Source organism: Diorhabda carinulata, chromosome 3, assembly GCF_026250575.1.
Source record: "Diorhabda carinulata isolate Delta chromosome 3, icDioCari1.1, whole genome shotgun sequence".
Taxonomy (NCBI): Eukaryota; Metazoa; Arthropoda; class Insecta; order Coleoptera; family Chrysomelidae; genus Diorhabda; species Diorhabda carinulata.
In genome coordinates, this window is record NC_079462.1 from 14925030 (window position 1) to 14949548 (window position 24519).

At 31.7% G+C, this 24519-nt stretch overlaps 1 protein-coding gene across 3 annotated transcripts in view; it reads right to left on the bottom strand.

Moving 5' to 3' along the window:
• The window catches only part of LOC130891806 (5-oxoprolinase), a 189028-nt gene that overhangs the window by 127578 nt on the left and 36931 nt on the right, over nt 1-24519 (bottom strand). For all 3 annotated transcript variants that reach the window (XM_057796782.1, XM_057796784.1, XM_057796783.1), the window contains exons 7-10: nt 18927-19173; nt 14417-14624; nt 13902-14257; nt 5400-5755 (exon numbers count right to left, since the gene is read on the bottom strand). In XM_057796782.1, coding sequence (XP_057652765.1) covers nt 5400-5755; nt 13902-14257; nt 14417-14624; nt 18927-19173 — 1167 coding nt within the window. The remainder of the gene's footprint in view (nt 1-5399; nt 5756-13901; nt 14258-14416; nt 14625-18926; nt 19174-24519) is intronic.

Here is a 24519-nt window from a genome sequence, read left to right on the forward strand (position 1 = left end):
TATATATATATATATATATATAATAATTGTTTTCAAGAAAATAAATAACAGGGTGTTTTATAAAAGGTAACCCTATGTCTAGGATAAGTAGAACACTGAAAAATATTTAGGATTTGCTTGGTAAAAAATTTTCGTGAAGTCATCCTTTTTTCTAAAGAATACAATAATCTTTAAACGGTTGAGAATCAGTTAGGAGGTTATTAAAGTTCTTGAGGCGAATTTACCTCTGTATCATAAAATTTTTCCTTAAGATACGACCAAACTGTGGAATCCAAGGGATTAAAATCGCATGACCGAGGAGGCCAATGAATCGGAGCTTCTACACCTCTACGAATCCATCGATTCGGAAAATGGTTACTCAACCAATTACGGTAAAATATCAAAGTTGGGTAGAGCTCTATTGTGCATAAAAAAGAGAGATCTTCTAATATATCGAATAAGTAATTGCTTAAAAAATTCAGGTACATATCACCATTCAAATTTCCCGGTAGATTGTGGTAAACTTTTAATTTATTACCTAAAGTTGCTGCCCACATATCAACTTCAAATGTGTGTTGGTTACGTAATACCCTTTTGACATGTGGATTCTCATCACACCAGCAGCGTACATTATGGGAGTTAAACATACCTCGTCGCGTGAATGTGGCCTCATCCGTGGAATGAATACATTTTAAAAAATTTCGATGTTTGACAAAAATTAACTTCAACCGGTAGATCGTCTAGGCAAGAGCTCTTGTACTTGTCTGTAATGATAAGGATGTAGCTGTTGCTCTTTAAGTATCCTCCAAGTACTTGAAGGAGATGTGTTTGTTAGTCTAAATGTATTTTTACTTGGTAAGTTTCTTCGAGAAAACTTTTTTGCATAACGCGTAATAACTGCTCTAGAGATTCCTAAACCCTCGCCTAAGGTTAATAAAATGTCAGTGTACTCAAAGTTTGAGTACATTTTGATTAACAATAACTAATTTAACAAATAACCAGGTTTCAGAAATGTAATTATTATTGACTCAACGTCATAACTATCAATGAATGACAGTTTTCTATGGGTAAATGCTATTGCCGTGTAAAATTCAAATGAATACTTATGAGTACTCATCTATTGGGGGCCTAGTATGAAACAAACAAGAGTTTGAATCCGAACCACAATACGTGATCATAAAAATATTGTTTTTTTCATACTATGGTCTCCAATAGCTCAGTGCTTTGTAACTTTGAAAAAGAAGATCCTATACTTATAAGACTGGATTTTTGTAAAAAGTTACAAGAAACGAAAGCCATCAGTGCCAATTTTTTTAAATGAAACGGTTTTATCGATAGAATCCCATTTAAACGACAAAAAAGTTATTATTTCACTTAATGTTTACTAATTAATAATAATAATAATTCATGATTTTAACAATTCTTCATACCAGCATCGGTTATTACTTCATAATTTTCAAATCAATATATGCGGAAAATTGAATGATGTTCAAGTTCACTTGAAATTTTGGTTAATAAATCTAATATTGAAAAAGTTATGTTCAATATTTAATATTTAGTACGAACCGTGAACTTGCGCTTTCTATGAGAGTCAGACATAAAAACAAATTCATTAGACGTATCAGCTTTCAGAATAAATTCGATTAAAATTTCAATACAAAATTGCCAGTAGTTGCGGCAAAATCGTCAAAATCTTCAAAAATGTGTATTTTTTACTGAGCAATCCTCAAATATTTCTCAGTTTTCTATCTACCCTAGAGTCGGCATCACCTTTGTTGAAACACAGGTTGAAAATATTTACAATTCAACATAACAAAGCATATTAAAATTTTTAATACAATGTACTTTAAACATGCCATAACTTCTTGAGCCTAGTCTCTAATTATATGATGAGTACAATAAATTGCTTCAATTATTTCAAGTCATTCACTCTTTTTTATTGAGGACGCAGTATTTTTTCATTATAAATAGTATGGAATACGACAAATATAAAATTCATGTATTGTTGAGACATTATTGGAAACGTAAGTAAAAAATCAGCCGTGGCAGCAAGTAAAATATGTGAAATTAAAGATGAAGACACAATTAATGAAAGTTGGTTTCATCGTTTTAATAATGGAGACTTGACGCTTAAAGATCGTTCATTTCCAGGTCGTCCGACTGCTTGGGACATTGAGGTTACAAGGGAAACAGTGCAAAGCTAGCCTCATATCAGCACTCGCCGATTATCTTCCTTGGACTTTCTAAAGATAACATAAATTGCCATTTAAAATCATTAGGTAACATTATTGAATGATGCCACACAAAGTAACTGAGATTCAAGCGAAAAGTGGCGTGTGGTGTGTAAACAGCTCCTTGCTCTGCCGAAAGATGATCCCGAATATGGGAAATTAGTAGTTAGACAGAGAATAATTACCAGAACCTGTCGCAAAGAGAAGTCTATTCGAGCGGACAGTCTTGTTGTGTGTCTGGTGGAATTATGAAGGTTTACTGTACGTCGAAATTATTCCAGATTATTATTATTATTCGAGATTTCAATTTCGATGTGCATGGTCGAAATCTGACACGAATATATGAGGTTTTATTAGAGAAATATACAGGTTTAATAAATCGAAAGTGGGTTTTCTTGCAATAAAACAATGCTTAACCATATACTACGAATTTTTTTTAATAAAAAGCAAGCACAAGAGGGTAAAATTTTGAACTTCTATAGGTTGTAGTGTTCGGGAAAGACGTGCCTTGGTAGCTGATTCCAAAATCATGCACTTCTCGAAAGAAATGACTCACGATAAATTGAAGTTCTGAAGTCAATTCTGCCTGTGAAGTAGGTCTTGTAAAAATTGCTCTAGGTGGGATTATGTTAGCCAGCTTGGAAGAGCATTTGCCGTGGTAGTATCGGTAAAACAGTCAGGTCGATAACTTCTCTTCTATGCTCTAAGCTGTCCAAGTTCCCAATAAATCGAACAGCTTCTGTATTGAGCCGAACATCTTCGGGGAATGCTTGAGATATGAGCTCCAAATGTGCAAGCAATATTCTAAAAATGGACTAATCTGAGGCTTGTAAAGGTTTAGAAGTTTTTGCGGGGTTTACAGCTTTTTGGTTACGCGGCATAAAATCGAAGAACTTGATGCTATTGAACCCCTACCATATCCAGCATTTAGCTCGGACCTTGCATTGTCAGATTGAAATTTAATCATATTCGTCGCGATATTCTTGTGAACATTGGAAACCGACATTATTTGAGACACCCTCTATGGGAGATTTTAGATGTAATTTTTATTGATGTTTATATAGTATTGTGAATGTGATTCGCATAACTGTCAGTTTTCTAATAATAGGTAATGAAGAAAGATTTTTATGTACAATAAAAATGACACAAACGTCTAATTACAGCCTTGTTATATTACATTATAATTTAATTGTGACAATAAAAGTTTCTGAGTTGTACAATAGATGTACATGACGCTCTTATTGATAGATATTTCATTGAACTGCTTGAAGAAATTTATCAAACATGATCTAGTTATTTGCAACGGAAGTTAAAGTGGCATCTAAAGCGTCAATGGGAAACACCCATTAAGAAAAAGGTTACAATTATACAAGAAAAAAAGAGGAAGGAAGTCGACATTAATGGAAGGAAAAATTTATTGATAATAGGAATTATATTCCTTTTGGGAGGAGCATGATAGAGAGTCTGAGCTGATAGAAAAAGATGAAATCATTCATTGATGGAGGTAATATTTGACAAAAATTACCAAACTCAAGAGGGAAGATAAAAATATATTTTGTCTGGATGAAACATGGGGGAATAGAAAACATGTTTAAAAAAATGTTTGACAATATAAACAACGACGGTTGCTTGTTAAGTTTTGAGATGGACAAATATTTATAATTGGATATAGCATCATTATTTCTCAAAATATTCTTCCTAAGATCAATATACTTTTGCATGCGTTTAAACTAATTGTCGAAGCATTTTTTCCAATCCGATTGAGTATCTCCATGTGATTTGAATGAAAAACTTTGACCTACCAATTTATTTTTGATCTGCGCAAATGATAAGAAATAATAGGCTGCCAAACAACTCATCAATTCTATTTTTTGACCGTCCAAATCGTTTTTGTTAAAACTGATGTGTGAGAGCTAGCATTTTCGTTGTAAAGAATGATTCATCTGCGATTTGTTTCCCTGATTTTGCTAGTGTACCAGTTATAATTGACCGTTCTACGTTGCTGTAATGAAAGTGTGGTGACATGCCCAATTATTCCGAAAAAACAGGCGATGATTTGATTCCAAGTTATTTATGCGGGAACAACTTATGTTGGATTTCCTCTTGAGAATATCATACCGTCGATTGTTTTTTAGTTTCTTTACACGATTGAATTCGGAAAAACAGCGAAACACGTTGGCACAAGATGATTCTTCATCGCCAAAAGCGGTTTGATTGACACACTGCTGTCCATCCATATCGAAAGTCATAGAAAATTATCACACGAAAATGATCACAATTTAATTCCATTTTTTGACCAAGATGAATGATTAAAGTATTTGCAAATAACCCAAATATTACTTGTATTACAACACGTTATGAGTACGTCCACCATTAAAAATGTCAAACTTTATCATAGTAAGGTTAGAATTGACATATTTACACTAATGTTGCCATATTTCAAATATTATTATTACTGATATTGACTGCTGATGTTTTTACGGAATATTTCAATTGACTGATGATTAACGACCAATTCTATAATAATTATGGACCATACCAGTTACCATTCAAGATTATAATGTGGTGTTACCATATTATCACTGTGACATAAACCTCAATTAACTAATTGGGAATGAAATGGAATTTAGTGTTACTAGAAACAATACGTCATTAAACTTCTTGATATTCCTTAACTATTACGTGACTTCATGTAAAAAATTGTACTGCATGACTGGTGTAGCAGAGGAAAAATAATTCTGTAGTAATATATTGATAGAAGAAATAATAAAAGCAATTTTTATTTTTGTGGGAAGTAACGAAACTGTTGCTGACGACTATCGGAAAAACCGATTAATTTAAATATGTATTTCACTCTATATTTATATTAATTATAACAATTGGGCTAGTGCCCTAAATACAAAGCATTTTTAACTAATACGGGGAGCATTAATTTCCTCCTATACCTATTTATCACTCTCAAGAAAATATCCTAACTTGATATTGAACACAATTAAACAGAAATCATCAAAATGAACTAATATTCCGATCGGTCCGGTCGGGTAACACTCTAGAAAGCATACAGGCGCCGGTTCAGTTTTGGAAAACTTTATTTTCTTGTATATAAGCATCTTTTATTATTCTCAGGAATACCAAAATTTTACCGGAATGACAGGAGACATTTGGATAAAAAATCGCGTTATAACTTACCTTCCCATTTGTTCTGCAATACTCATGAAGCGGTGACTAAAAATACTCAGTTGAACTGAGTCCAGTTCTGTACCGATTTTTTTCAATTTTCCTGATCCGACTATTATTTTAATGTCGCCGTGTTTAGTGATAATTGCAGTGCAATCTGGTTCGACTAATATCGTGCTTAACTGATCCATAATAATAGCAGGTCCTTGCAAACGTTGTTGGGCTTTTAATTCTCGGAGAAGGTAAACTTTAGTTTCTTGGTAACCACCTTCGAAATAAACTTTAGTAACAGATTTATGCTGAGCGGCTAAGGTGGATGTTTCAATTTCTTGTTCTCCTTCTAAATCACTCCTTCCAATACCTCTTACCTAAAAAATTATAACAATCATACATTATTTCTTTTAAATACGTTAGTATTATTAAAATAATGATTCTGTCATGGGGACAGAATTTTGCAATTTTTTGTTACCATGCTCACCAATATTAAATATGAGGTAAGTATTTACCAAAAAATTCTGTTCATGTATCTATATCAACATATCTATATAAACAAAATAAAATATGTCTAAATATGAAAATAGTCGTAATTAAATAAAAACAACAATTTTGTTTTTCCTTGATGTCTTGTTACAAATTAAATTTCTGAACGCAACCATAATATTTGACATTTGACAACCAACTAATATATCGATCCATCCTCTATGTCGATCGATACCTCAAATAAAGAGAGGATCTTTCTATCTTTGTGAGTAACAATTACCGCTACGTGCGCGTTAGCTTCCTTTACTTCGGTGATTCTTTGTGATAGTGACATTTCAAGTTATGTGCTCTTTTTTTGTTGATCTTTTGTGTTAGTGACGTGAGTATTTTTGCAACAAATGTGTTTGCGAATCAGTTGTTAGATATTGGAAATAATAAAGTCGCAGTGGACACCTCGATTGGATTCATCACATTACCCACAGATTTCTGTCGCACCACAGACTCAAAAGAGGAGCTTATTCAGCGTGTTTTCCCAGATATAGTGCAATATTTCAATAACCATAATTGGCTGGGGAATAAGCAATAGTGACGGCGAAAAAAAATATGTCGATTAATCAACCTCGACTGTGCAATGGAACAAGACTAGTTGTGAAAAATGTCATAAATAACGTCATTGAGGCAACAATCATAAAGGATTTATCATTCGATTTTAAACGTTTACAATTTCCGGTACATCTGGCCTTTGCGATGACCATAAATAAATCACAAGACCAGTCGTTGGAAACAAACTTGGAGCTTCCCTGGTTCGCGCATGGAAATTTATACATCGCGTGTTAGTGATATATAAGCTTCTTGCTTATAGGCAGCTGACCTCCGCCTACCTCGTCGTTCTGTTAGCAAGCAACAAGCTTTCGAAATTTGTTGAAAAACGTTTTAGAACAATTATCAGCTAGCTATGAGGTCATTAAAATGACGTTGAATTCTGTTTTTCTATTCTTGAGGTAAATTTATTTCTGTAGCATAAACTTTTTCTTTAAGATACGACTAAATTGTGTAATCCAAGGTATTAAAATCGCATGACCGAGGAGGCCAATGAATCGGAGCTTCTACACCTCTATCAATCGATGGATTCGGAAAATAGTTACTCAACCAATTACGACACATTCTATCAAAATATCTTCTGATATCTCGAATAGTTTCTTAAAAAATCCAGATACATATCACTATTTAAATTTACAGGAAGAATGTGATAACCTATTAATTTGGTACCTAAAGTTCCTGCCCAAGCATTAACTTTCAATGAGTGTTGGTAATGTAATAATCTTTTGACATATGGATTTTGATCACACCAGTAGTGTGCAATGTTTGACAAAAATCTACTCCAACCGGTAGATTGTCTGGCAAGAGCTTATCTGTAATGATGTAGTAAGGATGTAGCTGTCGCTCTTTAAGTATCCTCCAAGAACTTGAAGGAGACGTATTTATTCTTCTTTCAAAATTCCTTACGCTGACTGTTGGATTTTGATCAACTAAATATAAAATCATATTTTCTCTTTCAATAGTTCTTGTTGTTCTTGGCATACCAGAATTCATTTTTTAGGTGTCACATTCCCAGCTTTTCGGAAACGTCGGTCAATAGCTCTATATGTATTTTTACTTAGTACATTTATTCGAGGAAACTTTTCTGCATAACGTATCACAGCTGCACTAGAGTTTCCTAAATCCTCGCCTAAGGTTAATAACACGTCAGTGTATTCAAAGTTTGAGTACATTTTGATTAACAATATCTAATTTAACAAATAACAAGGTTTCAGAAATGTAATTATTAACGGCTTAACGTCATAACTATCAATGAATGACAGTTTTCCGTGGCAAACTCAGAGAAAATGCAATTGCCGTGTGAAATTCGAATTAGAAATGTTATAGCATCGATGTGAAAAATATGTTGACCTATAACTATGTTAAAAAAATCCGTCTATTTTAGAAATGATATAAACAATAAACTGGAAAATAATTAATTTGTTTCATAATTTAGTATGGCTTTTTAATATAATAGATCAGATATCAACAATATTAGAATCGTGTGGGATGCAGATAATAATCATTGAATGAAAAATTAAGTCTTGTGAAAACTCTAACATCATTAGACCATCTAAAAAGTTATAGATAAGAATAAGAACCATTTTATATTTTGCAACAGCCCGTAACACATTCTAAGAAAACTATTTCTACTTATACGGAACTTACTTCACCATTATTTTATATAATCCAATACAATGAGCGTACGCATAAATCGTTGTTATCAGGACATAAAACAGCAAAGCGTGCAGATCAATAAGTATCCTGTCGCTATTATTTAATGTCTTTGAAAGAACGCTTTTCGGTAGATTCATCGAAATAACATCATCATTAACGGAAAACATCTTACAACACAACAGTGCCTCGAAGTAATTGATTATATCAAGAAAATACGTGAGCACATAAAAATACGTTTCCAAATACTTCTAGACATGAATCCCACCTAAATACTTCCGAATCAGAAAATAGAGCTCCTACATTATCAATTAGAAAAATTCAATATTTCTAATGATTCCTGTTCATTTATTCATCACCCTTTGTTTTCAGGAACGGTAACTATCAATTATCAGTAAAAAATCAAATAATGAACCTCCAGTAACAAATAGCTTTATTGAGTTAATTAATAAAAAAACAAAGGGGCACAGCTCATCATTTATATATTTGCGCTTCAAACACTGGCAGTAATCTCCTAGAAACCGCTTTCATACCTATTTACATACTGATGAAATAACCCTACCTTTGTTCATCCAACACAGCTCCAATATTTGGAAGAGAAAAAGAGAAAAGGGGATAGAGAAAATGAATTTTTGATATTATCCGACAACTCATCTTTTTATAAATATTCAATAAATTAATTGCGAAATTTCAGCTCTGTGATCACCTGAAGAACCTATCACATTTTATGACAACGTGGTTTTGAGTATATTTTGAACACGACCACATTAATTTTTGGACCGCAATAAAGTTCGAAATAAATAATGTAGTAATTCATTTCTACTGGATAAAAACGTAGCAATTGACTAAATACAATATTCAAAGACTGACCAACAAAATACGATTTCAATATCTTCAATAGGATACCATTTCTGTAATTTCAAATAACACTACATTTCCTGATCAAATCAAACAATAATGTGTAACATTTGTTCCATTTATTATGGCAATATTAAGTAACGATTGACTTTGCAAAAGACGTTAATTAAATGTAGGAAACCATCCTAGCACCTTCAGCAGCACCTTCCAAGTAAGCCGTGCTGCTCTTGGCATCTTCCACGGAAGAAGTACGTTTTCCGTATCTCTAAGTGTTATCGCGTGATCCGAAATCGTCACCCTCCACGGAAAATCCGTGCCCATCAAGTTTACCTTAGAGATCCGGACATTTTTATAGAAACCGAACAGAATGAAGCATTTTTCCGTATCTCTAATTCTTATGATCCAAATCACTTTTAAAACTAAACTAACCCAATGTGAAGAATGTGTCCGTTAGGGTAAAAAGGGGGACATGATCTAGCTATTCGCTAGAATAATGGAAGTTCAAAAATCTCTCACACGTATATTGATAACGTTACATGTCTGTACTGGACAACGATCATAGTTATAATAATAATAAGCCGTCGACCCGGATGGATCGAACCAACCAAAAATGCTTACATATTAACTTACATTTCCTATCAATATGCTGACATCTGAAGTAAGGTACCATGCACATTGAAACAGGAAATTATCTTGCAATTATAACAGGCAGTTCAATGTCCATTGCACCTCTTCGGTAAGAGAAAAAAAATTTTTTTTTTTTTTTGTTACTGAATACATACATAAAAATTAATAATTAATGAAAAAAAAAATTTTTTTTTTAACAATAATACAACTTAACCCTATTTTTATGAACTTCTACAATTTTGTTATCTATCTTAACTACAATATTTGGATCTTTGATATCTACCACTACATATGGACCTTTAAATATTGGCTCAGTTTTAGAACCAGCTGAATTGCGTAATAAAATCCTATCTCCTATTTTGTAACCAAAAGAATTACAACCCTTATCGTAATTTTGTTTTCGTTTAATTTTTGACTTTATTAAATTTTTTCTCGCATCTTCGCAAGCAGTTTGTAATCGAAATTTTAATTCATTTGGATAATCATCAAAATTGTAAATTGGATCAATTCCATTAGACAGATTTGACGGTTGGTGGCAACTTTTCCCAAAAACTAACTCGTATGGTGTGTATTTCGTTTCTGTGTGAACAGTATTATTATACGAAAAGCACCAGTATGGTACCCACGTGCTCCACGTATTTGGATGCTTTCTCGCGTGGATTCGCAAATATGCACCTAGATGTTTATGAGAATTTTCGAGCGCACCTAATGTTTGATGATGATAAGCTGTTGCGTTTAAATGCTTGATTTTAAGTAATTCACATGAATTTTTGAATACCGACGACATAAATTCTGTACCCTGATCGGTTACGACTTCTTTAGGAATCCCGTAACGCAAAATAAAATTATTCACAAAAGATTTCGATACGGTAACAGATTCTTTATTTTCGATTGGATAGGCTTCTACAAATTTAGTTATCTCACACTGGAGCGTTAAAATATACCTATTATTTTCTATATCTTGCTCTAATGGACCAACCAAATCTAGAAAAACTTTTTGGAATGCTGACGTCGCAGTTGTGGTTACTGTCATTGGTTCCGTACGCTGTATCGAATACTTGTACCTTTGGCAATCGTCGCACTTTTTTACAAAATCTTCAATGTCTCTTTTCATTTTAGACCAAAAGTAGTACTTTTTCACGTTATTGTACATGCGGTTTATACCTGCATGACCTCCCGTAGGTAACATGTGGAAATCGTTTAATATTAATTGTTGCATTTCTCTGCTACAAATTTTTTGACATTTTTTGATAATTGACAATTTTATATCTTTTTCTTTGAATTCTTTAACATTATTTTTTATTTCTTGTACTAGTACTGCGCATTTATCGTTATTTATTATTATTAATTTCGGAATTTTATATTTTACACAAATGTGTCTCAGGTCTCTCAGCGACGCACGTAGTGCTGACGTTGATCGAGTTTCCTGTTTAACGAATATAATATTCGACTCAATGTCATAGACAAATTTTCCTTTATTATAATAATTTTGCATTGTAATTAGTTTATTAAATTCACTTTCTAATATGGGTTTTAATTCAACTGCATCTACAGGCGGTTTCAACAGTTCCACGACTCCAGGGTGATCAGTCCTTTTGTCAAGCAAAATACTGTCGGAACTTGGCAGGATCGCCATGTGAAGAATGTGTCCGTTAGGGTAAAAAGGGGGACATGATCTAGCTATTCGCTAGAATAATGGAAGTTCAAAAATCTCTCACACGTATATTGATAACGTTACATGTCTGTACTGGACAACGATCATAGTTATAATAATAATAAGCCGTCGACCCGGATGGATCGAACCAACCAAAAATGCTTACATATTAACTTACATTTCCTATCAATATGCTGACATCTGAAGTAAGGTACCATGCACATTGAAACAGGAAATTATCTTGCAATTATAACAGGCAGTTCAATGTCCATTGCACCAACTTAACCTAATCACCCGTATCCAAGCGCCACGGATATTAGTCACTCATGTAACCTTGTGCACTATCAGCAAGCTTAGAATAAGATTTAGAGAAAAATTGCGAGATATACATAGCACTGTAATCGATTAATTATTACTAAGGTTATTCTCACAATCAAATTATTTATTAATAAATTTTTTGTATAATTCGTTCTAAATGATTGGACAGTATTTCATCCGTGAGTTTAAGCTTACTATTCTAACATTCACGGCTGAAATTAGAGACACGCTTCATTCGGCTCATTTCTTTAAAAATGTTCGTATCTCCATGGTTGAAATTAGAGGATTTTTCCGTGGAGGGTGCCAATAGACAATTTGGACAGGAACTGCGCGAAAAATGATATAATAATTCTCTATGATAGTTATAAAAGCTAGAGAAGTAATAAAAATAAATATAATTCAAGGCCAAACTTATCATGGAATGCCTATAAATACTAAATGAAATAGGTAAAGAAAACAATGTTAACAATGTCTAATCTGGTGACAGCACACATGTAAACATTCACTTCTCCATAGAAACGACAAAGCTAATAATCTAGAGAAATCGCGGGACTTACACTCCATTCACTTGACTGGAACCATTCTGGGGGAACTTAGAACGGAATAAAGTTGAGAGCCCAATACGATTATCCTATGTCTGATCTAAAATACTCGAATCTGTTCCACGGAAACCAAGATCGTGAAAGATCAAATGAATACATTAACCTAAGGGTTTCTGCCAGGACATTATCTCTTAAGTGAACACTTTGAGAGAATAAAAGTAAATTATTTTATTATTATTATATTGGGAACGGCTGTTTTTGTGGAAGAGGGTGAAATTATTTTTCTGAATGTGTGAGGATAGCTGATCTACGTATCTGGATATTATATATCAAATCGAACATATCCTAAACATCAAAATCAAAACGATTCGTAATAAAAATATCAACATCTACAGCACCTTCCATTACCATATGCACCAAGACTTCTTGAAAGCAATCAATTTGATTAATTATATATGAAATAAAAAAAACAGAACATTATCAACGTTTTAGTAATGGAGAATCTACATTAGGAGTAACTTCAATCTAAATTGGTGATATTTCACACGGATGTCTAAGGCCTACTATATTAATACTATGTAATTTTCGCAAATTTGAAACTATCATCTAACTATCTAAGCTTCTTCCACTATTTATCTGTTATCACTTATTTTTTTGATTTTCCACTTCAAGTTTTCTACTTTTCCTGTATCTTATTCTACTATTTTTTCCAGACAATCTAATTATCCCAATCGGATTAGTCATTTAGATTCACGAAAATTCTAATCAGAAAATTTCCTTCGGAATTCGTTGGAGGGGGAGGTAACTGGTAGTTTAAATTCAAAAAGTAGAGATACCACACTTGTTGCTGCATCCGCTATCTTAATTTAAAAGGTTATTTTTTGTCTCTTTAATAACTCGTTTATTTTCAATTTCCAACGAAAAATAGTTAACACAAAAGTAGTTTAAAATTAAATTTCCTACAATTTTTGTTCTCATCAATTTTTTCCTAAGATCGATTTTTTTGGGGACATTTCTCAGTGCAAAATACCGAAAAAGAAATGCCATTAAATGGTAACCGGACGGATCTAAAGCAGCAGAGAGAACACGCATTTTTTAAGCAGAAACTTATGTAATCAAAAAATGTGTGAGTTTAATCCAGATAGGAACTATCGCAAACAGAAGATCACATCCTGTCCGATTAGATTCTTCGAGTTGCAGGATATATGATACCCCAATATCCGCATATATACATGAGTCTCATCCTAAATGTAGCCCTTTTTTTGGAAACAAATAATTCTGATTTTGTATTAGCGAAATAAAAAAGCTCAAACCCTAAACTATTCACTAATAATCATTTATACACTCAACATCTAATTTATTCAAATACACTTTTGTTTTCACTTGTGACTGTCCCGATGTATACAGTAAGATCTAATTGTTGACTAACTTACAGCTTCAGCACTCTCTTTTTATATATCAAGACGCTTTCTGGAAAATTCGAATGATTGAAATTTTTAGATTGCAGTTAACAAACCAAAAAACCTTGCTATAAATTTTTCCTATAAATAGTCACATAAAAAGGTAAATGTCACAAAAAATACAAAAAATAGCCGACTCAACATACAAATGGAAACGCTTCGATAACATTAGAACAAGACCGGCTTGACGGTCTATATCAATGGGCGAATTCGGAACAGTGCTGATAACATAGGTTTTCAGTTTATCAAGTGTTTTTGTACATTCTACGTCGTAAAACAATAAAGTTAAATTGAAAAAAAATGTAATATATAAAATACTTACACGAATGTCATCGACCATGATCACTCGTCCTTGAATAACGAAACCAAATTCTGTCTGATAACGATCTAGAAAACTTTTCATGAAATCTCCATGTTTTGGACTTGTATTTTCTGTTTTAGCCGGTCCACACATAAGTGCACAATCTGTGCCCTCATATCGTAAATGTAAATATGGTTCAAGAGTGATTTGATTTTCATCAAAACCTTGTTGTAATAATTCAGCTCTACATTGTTCTTCTAAAGCAAATAACCGCTTATCAAAATATGAGAAATTCTCCGGAGAATAGACCAAAGCACTTGATTCCTGAGCTTCGTGTACGACATCAGCCAATGCCATACCATAGGCGGAGAGTATACCTCAAAAATTCAAACAAATTAAATAAGAATTGAAAAGGTTCAACTAACATTTTTAAAATAATATTATAAAGATGTGAACGCTTTAAAAATTCAATTATTATAGATGTTTTTGGAACCTTCAAATTGAAATTTATTTAATATAACTTTCTATATCTATACCTGCATATTTATGTACAACCACCGTTGTCATTCCCAATGATCTAGCTATAGCACAAGCATGTTGGCCTCCAGCACCACCAAAACAAGCTAAAGCGTGTCGAGCTGTATCATAACCTTTGGCCTGTGTAAGAGCTCGAATAGGTCTGCACATCGCTTCATTTGCAACTTTAATAAATCCCATAGCCACCTCTTCAATCAGCATAGGCTTCTGAAATAATTTTAAATACTATAGTTGAATTAAATCAGAGAAGGAAAGAATTATTAAATTTAGTTCTTCATCAACTAGAAATTTTGTATAAAGCTTTTGACCCTGATAATCATCAACAATTATTGAAATAAACAAACAATTTGAGTTTTAAGGGTATGCCACTGGATATTATCAAGTCATATTTGAATACACCTCAATATATTGAAATTGGAAAGTACATAAGTGAGAAGCAATACATTGAAATTGAAATTCCTCAAGTCACTATGTTGGGACCAATATTTTTGATTATATATAAGGTGCTTCTAAATTCAGGAGATGATTGCTCATCACCTTTCCGTAATATCATCTTCAAAATATGGTAACTTGAATTGAATTTTTTTATTAAAAAATTTCAGTTAAGGTAAAAACATGACATTCTGTGAAGGTACCAAGGGTATTTTTCCAATATTCCTGTGAAATTAGCAACCCTTCCATAACAAAACTTTTCTTAAGAAGTTTTATGAAATTAAATTATATCTATAAATCCTTGTTTCATTTTAAAATATTTTTGATTCTTAATTTTCTCCCAGAACCAATAACACCATAATTTAAAATTTTTACAGAAACAGTAAGAATATACTATGTAATACGATTTATAATAAATGCTGGAAATGTTACAGGAATTTTAGGAAAATACTGATAGTTATTCCTTTTCGAGTGGACGAAAATTATGGAATTTAAAGTTTCTAGTATTACTGAGATTAAAAAAAAAAAATAAAAACCTAATCGGAAAGTAATGGGACGAGGAAATTTTGTTACAGGAAAGACTTATCTTAACTTATCTCACACGAGCAATCACCTGAATTTTGTCGCATGAATTCAGCCCTGTATATGAAACCATATTCTCTATCTGCTGGAAGTACAATTAGCTATACTGATAATGTAGAAGATATATTTTTATAGACATTTACTGGAAAAAAACAAAAGTCACGACAGAGCTTTTCTGAACTGAATCAGTTTATGTACTGCACATGCCGAATTTAATATATATATATATGTTTTACTATCCTCATCATTTGGCAATGCTAACAATTTGATGGGAGAAATTTTGACATTAGATAACTATGTGTGAGGCAAGTGTGGCACTTGGTAGATTTAGTAACTGTTGAATATCACGTCAGAATTTGTGCATTTTGCTAAGCATGAAATTTGTATGCTGTTGCACATGTTTAAACACTTGTAATATTGCACTACAGAAAGAGGAGTATTTATAGGATCCGATGTGTTTTTATAGTGATGTTACAGAGCATCCAACTCCAACTTCGGTCTTTGAAGCATCCGTATTGTACTTTTCACCACTCAGCAGTTCAGACTGACCGCAATACATAGGAACTGATTTCTTCCTTAATGAATTTGTAGAAATAAATATCAAATTGAGGCCAAAGTTTTAAGTAGGGTAGAATATTCGGAAACGGTAGAGGACGTGCGATTGAATAGGTGGAGGATTGTCATGTTGGGTTGATATTATTAAAGGATGCACTGGATTTTGACGAGTATTTAATTGGTGAAATTATTAAAAATTCTCAATAAAACTCATAATAAACGTGTTTTCTTAACTTTTGCTTCTTATACTTTGATGTTTGCTACTGATGAGCAATTTAGCATAACTTACTGTCAATATTTTTTCTACACATAAAATGGAATATGTATTTTATAGATTGGCATTTTTAGCACCACAATCACAAAGTAACAAAAATATTAAATATTCTATTATTTAAATTCAAATACCTAAAAAAATTCTTGATTTACATGAATCGAGAATATTTTACCATGGATTTGTTAAATCAATAATTTTATACAATAGGATGGGGTTATGAGTTTTTATTTGAGAAAATTACAAATCCTATGGCTGAACTATGTTATTAAAATTTTCGATTCTCAAAAACCCAAATTGTACTCCAGTGAAACCCATTGACTTATCCTTATACGAGAATTGTCTAAAAGGTCTCTGTCCTCAACCTGAAGATCAATATTAGTAGCCATTTTAGACGCTTAGTATATGTTTGATAATTGTATAAATAAGCCGTTATGAAGATTTTGTGGAACAGAAAAAATTGAGAGTCGAGTTATCAGAAATGTCTGTTTTTGAGAGCCAGTTTACATACGGAAAGGAAGAGGAGATAGACACCATGTATTGAGACTAAACCTTCACTTAATATCGTAAAATTTTGGGCAGCTGAATTCAAACGTAATCGCTCGACTGACGACAAACTTTAGGTGCCGGATTTGTTCACTTAGAACCAAAAGCGCATTCGAATTAACATATCCCAGACCTTATTGACACAGTTTAAGCAAAATGAGTTGTATACCTTACGTCGATTTATAACTGTAGATGGAATATAGATAAACCACTATATTCCTAAAATGAAAAAAACAGTCAAGGCGGTAGATAAAGGCAGAGATAGTTCCATCTACCGGAAAAGTAGGATAGTCATGGGCCTGTGTTCATTGACTACCTTTAAAAAGATGAAACAGGAGAGTAGTACTCATCATTGCTAGAAAACTAAAGGGAAGATGGTAAGAAAGCGACTACATTTGAAGAGAAAGAAAGATGACCGACTTGAAAGCGAACCAGTATTGAATATGATAGCGTGTATAGCAACAATTATCTTGTAACTGAGAACGACTTCGTGCTTATGAAAAATTCTAGACGATAGCTCCTTAGGAAAATCCAAAAACCACTCAGTAGATACTTCGTGATGTTATCAAAAATTCTGATGCGAGTTGATGAACGGATGACATTAAGAAAAAGCCGCAACTATTATTATGAAAACCTTTAAGGAAAGTCCCAGAAAGGTCGCTAATAGAGAATTTATTGTACGACTCGAAATTTAATATTAGTACTTTATTTCACTGAATATTAAGATCGGGTTGTCTTGTTTAATAAGTTAATTGTTAGTCTTGAAACGTAATATGTTCTAAATAATTGTTATAAATGGGGGCTTTGACCTTAAGCACACTGAGCTTACAATTTATGAATCCCTACGATATTGCCTGTTTTTGCAAAGAACTGAACCCTTCAAAAAATAATTTGTTCAAATCTGTGTAGTACTTCGATCCATATTATAGGATCGTCATCTATTCTCTGTTGACTTGCACGTTGTTTTAGTGATGTCTTTTTTACGTTGTATACTGTAAATGTGTTTTCTTTTTCTTTTCACTATATTCTTTTCCCAAAATAAAAAACGCAGTCCCTTGAAATATCGATTTCGACAACGCTTTGTTGCTTCAGAAGAATCTCAATTTTTCATGCTATTATTATAAATTTAATAAGGATGTTTTCAGATATTAGTAAATATTGACCAATAACTAATAATAAGGACATGTATTCAAATTTTAACTACCTCTTACTTTGAACTAGTTATTATCATTCAATTTTCACATGGTCTATTCAATTGAAGATAATATCAGCATTAGAAGCCAAATATTCATTTTAGTGCTAATTAAATAACTATTTATTGAAGGTATCTATTTTCCATTTCGATTAATTATAAGCAAAATGTTCTCTGGAGTGAAAATTAAAACACTTTGGTAGTGAACATAAATCGTAAAAAGACTTGTTTCCGAAATTTAATTATTAATCACTGACGCATATACATGATTCAAAGGAATTTGTAGTCAATTATATAAATGAAATATTTCTGTTGGCCTTCCAGTTTTATTAGCGAGATTTGATTAAAGAAGTCCATAAACTCTCAAATTCAAAGGAGAATTAATGCGGTCAAACGAGGTCATAGTTAAAGTGGAAAATATAAAGCGCAGAGAAAGGAATTAACGAAAAATGTTAATATTGTTAAGTGATTTCCAGTGTAGCTTGAAATAACTTTCAGCATTGTCAAAAGTGTTAAATATCATATTTGCAGAAAAAAACATAACTAACCCATACTCATACGGTTTTCGTGACGAACAGGATACTAGAGAGACCTTATTTGGAGTCCAAGTTTTGTTGCAACGATATCGGCTTCATTAACTACAGCAAAGCATTCGACAACGTCAATACCAGCAAACAGCCAATATTAGTGTGCGGGGAGTGAACTGACGGAAATAATAATAATGAAAGAAAAGTAAGATAAGGCAGCATATTATCCTCCTTATTCCTCAACCTTCACTCAGAGCAAGTTATGAAAAAGATTTTAGGAAACATAACTTTGGTATTTCTATATGTGGTAACAGATTAATTAATATAAGACAGGCATATGACACAATTACATTCGTATTTTTTTTATTTCTAATTACAAAAAATAATTTGATTATGTTGCTTACTCTGTTTCTTTCCTCTTTCCTCATATAATCGTTGATATTATCGGTAAGTTTCAAAAATTCGTCTAGAGTCAGTTTTTTATCTAAAGGTAAATCTTCAGTCGAACCAAATATATTTGGAAAAAACTCTGGCAATAGTCTGCCTAAAGCTAAATTTGCATCAGTTACTGTCAGCGGTCCTCCTTTCTTATAACATACCGGACCTGGATGAGCACCTGCCGATTCTGGACCCACAACAAACATACCAGATCTGCAACAAAGAAAAGCTATTTGTACGAGGGTGGTACGAGAGCGGTTTGATGGAAAAATTGAAAAGTAATTTTTTTAAATTTTCTAAAAAGTAAAGTTCGATACTATTTTTTGCTATGTTTCTGTCACCTGTCAAAATTTCAGGTAAATCTGACGGAATACTCGTCTGAAGAAAACGGTTTTATCCATTAGTATCTACTGAATACTTTTCACTAATATAATATGAAAGGCATCTAGAAATGAAAAACGCTTATAACTCACAACTTATACAAACAGAAGATAATAAACAAGAAGTACAGAAGCTAAAAAAAGGTAATGCAGCAGGCTACGACTAAATATCACATAAAAATGTTACAAAAGAAAAGATTCTTCTCACGCTAACAAAGTTGTTACAGTGAATATGGATAGAAAGAACAATTCCGACAAATTGGGATATGGGTATTATTTTATCATTGTCTAAAGAAGATGACAATATAGACTACGATAATTATATAGGAATAACATTGCTAATTTTGGTGCTTACAGTTTACGAGAGTATCACAGAAAACAGAAAAAGGAAAATAATAGAGAACCACTTAGAGGAATCGCAAAGCGGCTTTAGGAAAGAAAGAAATATACAACTGAAAAGTGAAAACAAACCAAAAGGTATGCCTCGTTTTGATATACTTTCAAAATGCTATAGACGATTTAATAATGTTGGCTAAAAATGAAGAGAAATTGGAACATAATTCATTAACATCGAAGCAGACATTAGAATTGATGAACATTAATATAAATATTGAGAAGACAAAAATAATGTTAGTGGGGAAAGAAAAATGAGGCCCAAAAATTGAAATAATTGGAATACAGTTGGTACTAGTAAAGAGCCTCAAATATTTAAGCGTGGACGTATAGATATAATATAATATAATAATTGAATTTGTTTTTTTTTGATATTTCATGGTTAGTCTATTTTCTAAATACTGAGATGTCTGTCCTATGTACACAGCGTTACAATTAGTACAAGGTACTTGATATATAACATTACTTCTTTTGGTTTTTGGTGTTTTAGCTTTCAATTTAGTGAAATATTTGAATATTGAAGGACATAATACATTATTATGTATGACTTATTCTAATATCATATTTATTGAAATAATGTTTTATGTTTTGATGTTTTCTTTCTGTTTTGTTCTTTATTCGATTGTAGTAACTGTTTATTCTTTTTTTTCTGATTTTCTCCGGATAACTATTTTCATTCAATGCAGTTTTTGCTTTTTGAATAGCTAAGCATCTAAATTCAGGATCTGATAGTTGGATAGATCTATCAGCCAAACTTATTATCACAGTTCTTTTTGGTGACAGAGGATGACATGAATTAAAGTTCAAATATCTTGACGACCAAGTTGGTTTCGTATACCATTCTGTTTTTATATTATTATTAATTTCATATAATGTGACATCAAGAAAATTGATTCTATTATTTTGCCCGACCTCGATTGTGAATTGAGATTATGTGTATATTATGAAACGAAGTAAATATTTCAAATGAAAAGATATTCAACATTTTCCAAAAAGGTTATATCTGAACAAACACTCTGCTAAGTGTTCCGCATTTGCTTCATAATTATCGCAAGCCCACTATTCAAAGGAAAATTTCAGTTTCCTCAAACATGATCCATGTGAATTTTTCAGTCTATATGTCATGGTGGATGCAATTTGGGTACACTATAATAACCCAAAAATACTGTCGAAATAAAGGACTTGATTCGTCTCTCAAAATCTTTCTTCTAAGAAATAAGGTCATGGTCAGTGTTTCCATATTTAAAAATAGTTAAAAAAAATCGAGAACTTGCCACTATTATGCTGATTTTTTGGCACGTTTTGAAGCTGAACTGGGAAGAAAAAACATAAGATAAATTGATTTTCCAATATACGAGTACTTAAAATCAACCTTAAAAAGTATCTATTTTTGAGAAAAATAATAATTTACATGTGACAATTATAGTAATTTGTTGTGTTAAATACCTAAAAATTTGAATTAAAATTGTATCCCGAGATTACGAATTTTGAAAAAATTTTGATGGAGGTTATAGCAGAAATAAACGCGTAGCTAAGTAATGATCAATTGAAATAATTAGCAAATAAAAAATAGATTAAAGCAAAATACTCTCAGATACTTGAATGTTCCAATTTTAAATTTAGTTAGCATGTGTAATCATTATTTCTTTTTAACTTTTCTCACTGTTATTAAACTTGAGAACAATTGAAAATAATTTTCAAAGTGAATTCGACTCAAAATTGGAGGAATGTAGCGAATAAAGTATATAAGTGAAGTGGCTGTTGCTTCAACGGTGAGAGAAAATTGGATACTTTATATTAAAAAGACAATACAAAAGCCTGTTAGTCTAAGCGTACGGTGTATAATGAAAATGGAGATGATATTAAATGAGAATCAAGTAACAAGGAAGGTTCAATCAATATTATAAAATTTCGTAATTCTAGGTTACATTCATTACTCATCACTGCATGTCCCAATTAACTTTTTATACTTCATTAATACGCCTTGTTAGCTTCACTTTATGTATTTGTATATATAAGGGACTCATGGACTTAAATTTCGATTAATCCAATAATTTACATAATTTGCTTGTACTATAGCTGCCTCATAGTGTTCCGAATTATAAACCTAGCTGACTAAAAATAAAAAAGTTGACACACAAAATCCGAATAAAAATATTATGAACAAGTAGTAACAGATTCCTGATATAGAACAAAAGGAAAAAGACGGGGAAGAGGAAGTAAGTAAAAAAAGAAAATCACTATATGGGAGATGTCCTAAAAACTTTTTTTGAGATCTGAATGATGATTTTATAGAAAGACGAAATAATGACTAAGACTAAACTACTGATCTTCAAAATACTCCTAATTTTAGGAAAACAATGAGAACCAGAAAATTGTTCCAATTATATTTCAACTAACTAATACACTTTAAAATTAAATAGCTACATCTAATTTCGTTTCTGAAAAGCATTTATTTTTTTGTTTTTATGGCCACAAGTCGTCTTTAACTGCTTGGAGTTATTTGATTTGTTAAGAGGCAAACATTACAGAAGGTAATGGTATTATTTAAGTATTCAAAGCTGCTCGAAAGAGAAAAAAGCAGAAATTATTTCTAAGTTCAACCGAATTATGAACCTAGCTGACTAAAAATAAAAAAGTTGACACACAAAATCCGAATAAAAAGTACGCTTAAGGGCGTCGCCAGCTTATGATTAAGGGAGGGGCAATGGGGTAATATTATGGAGGATAAAAAATATGAACGCCTGGTACAGTCGAGAGCATGAAGCGTTACACTTTGCCTCGATGACGATTATAATACGGTTCTAATATTAATATCAATGTATAAAAATTCACAAGCCCTCGATATCACATTAACTAAATCAATCTTTTAGATACAGTAATCATTATTTATTTTACAAAAATAATATTTAATTGAAACATAACCAACGAAAACCTTTTGCAAAACTTTCAACCACTTAAGCATTAAAATTGTTAAGGTTTTTATTTATTATAGCTCTGTGTACATTCATCATGGCGATTAAAGCGATCTTTGGCCATGGTGCTTCTTAGCCATGTTTTTAGTCTTCTGAGGTCGCTCTACTGTACAAGTCGTGCATGGTAAAGCAATCAAAATTTCTAATGTTTTTTCTGTTTCGGAAAAGAAGGAATTTGTTTCTTTTAGGACATCAATAGCTGTTAGATTTATTAGATTAAGCCTATTGTGCCACAATTGCTGCCAAAGTTCGATTTCATACTTTATGTACGGTAAAGTTCCGTCAAAGCCGAATGTTTAGCTACCAACATAATCCCGAGAATGAAAGAAATTCTGGAAGTAGCCGTTTTACAAGGATTGTAGTCGATTTATTCAACTGTCGGTAGGTGTTTCTTATGAACACATTGTCTACAAAACCAATGAAATTGTATGTTCGTAACAATAACTCCTACTTTAGGTATGCCGCACACAAATTATACAAAACTAATGTGAATGCTGGCTCATTAACAAAAAACCAAATAAATTGTTAATAATATCACGAGGAAAAAAAAATTAACTTGAAACTCTCAATAACTAGTAACAGTCACATAATATATCAAATAATCCTCATATTATCCGCATAAACACAATTCAGTTATATGGAACAAATAATTTAAGACATTGTTTCTATCTTAACTTACTATTCGACAATATATCTGATATAAATCACAAAATTCACGCGCTTTTATACATTTTATATCATCTTTGTTATTATGGTACATTAATTTAACGTGCCAAATAAATTACCTGATGGGAAGCAATAAAAATATGGCGTTACAAAGTAGTCTAAATTATATGTAAACTTGCATATACCCGATTATATTGTTTTATGATGTTTAATATAATCATCTTGTATCTTAATTAATCTGTAACATTATAGATATATTGAAAATTTAACCATAAAATCTATATGAAGTTCAAACTTTTGAATCTTTGTACATATAATTGAAAAAAGTACTCAAATACAAAAAAATAGAAAATCAAAGTATTCAATCTATCCATAAATTTCCTCTAATTTCTTAGACCTTTTATATATGTTTAAGTTTCTAAATCGTCTGGATTTTAAGTTTCTTCTGTTCTAAAATTAGTTCTTTTAGAATTTTTGAAAGATAGATAAAAATTCATAAATATTTAGTTATCTACGTTGATCCATGATTGGTTTCAAAAGATATATAAAGTGGTTATATAGTTTTTGATAGAAATTCTCTTTAAAAACATCGTCATTGATTTAATCTTGATCATTATCATTATAGATTAAGTTAAGGTGTATTTATGAATAAAAACCAAATACGTTATCAATTGGACGATTATTTCATTTCTTTTAGAGTTTCGCGTATCCTTATAATATCAAGGATCGGAGGGAACTAACTATCTACTACCTAAACTTAATATATTTTGGGTTTGTATTATCGATTTTATATTCAAACTTATACCTGATTTTATGACCTGTAGCTCAAAAACCTTTTTTTTATATAAGAAAATACCAAAATATATTCTTTACCAAGGTTGAAAATGTGTTTAACTGATATTTTAAAGTAGAAAAATTTACTTCCAAAATTAAATAAAGTTAATATTATAAAAGTATAATATCTTAAAAGAAAAGGATTTTGCATTCAATATTCCCACAATCATCTTTGATGAACTTTGATTTAATCAAACTACCAAGTACAAAAAAATTCATCAGCCCCAATAAGTGTTAACAAAGTATTGCCTGGAATAAAAAGTGCTGAACTCCATTTCTTTTATAAATCACAAATTATTGACACGTTATTA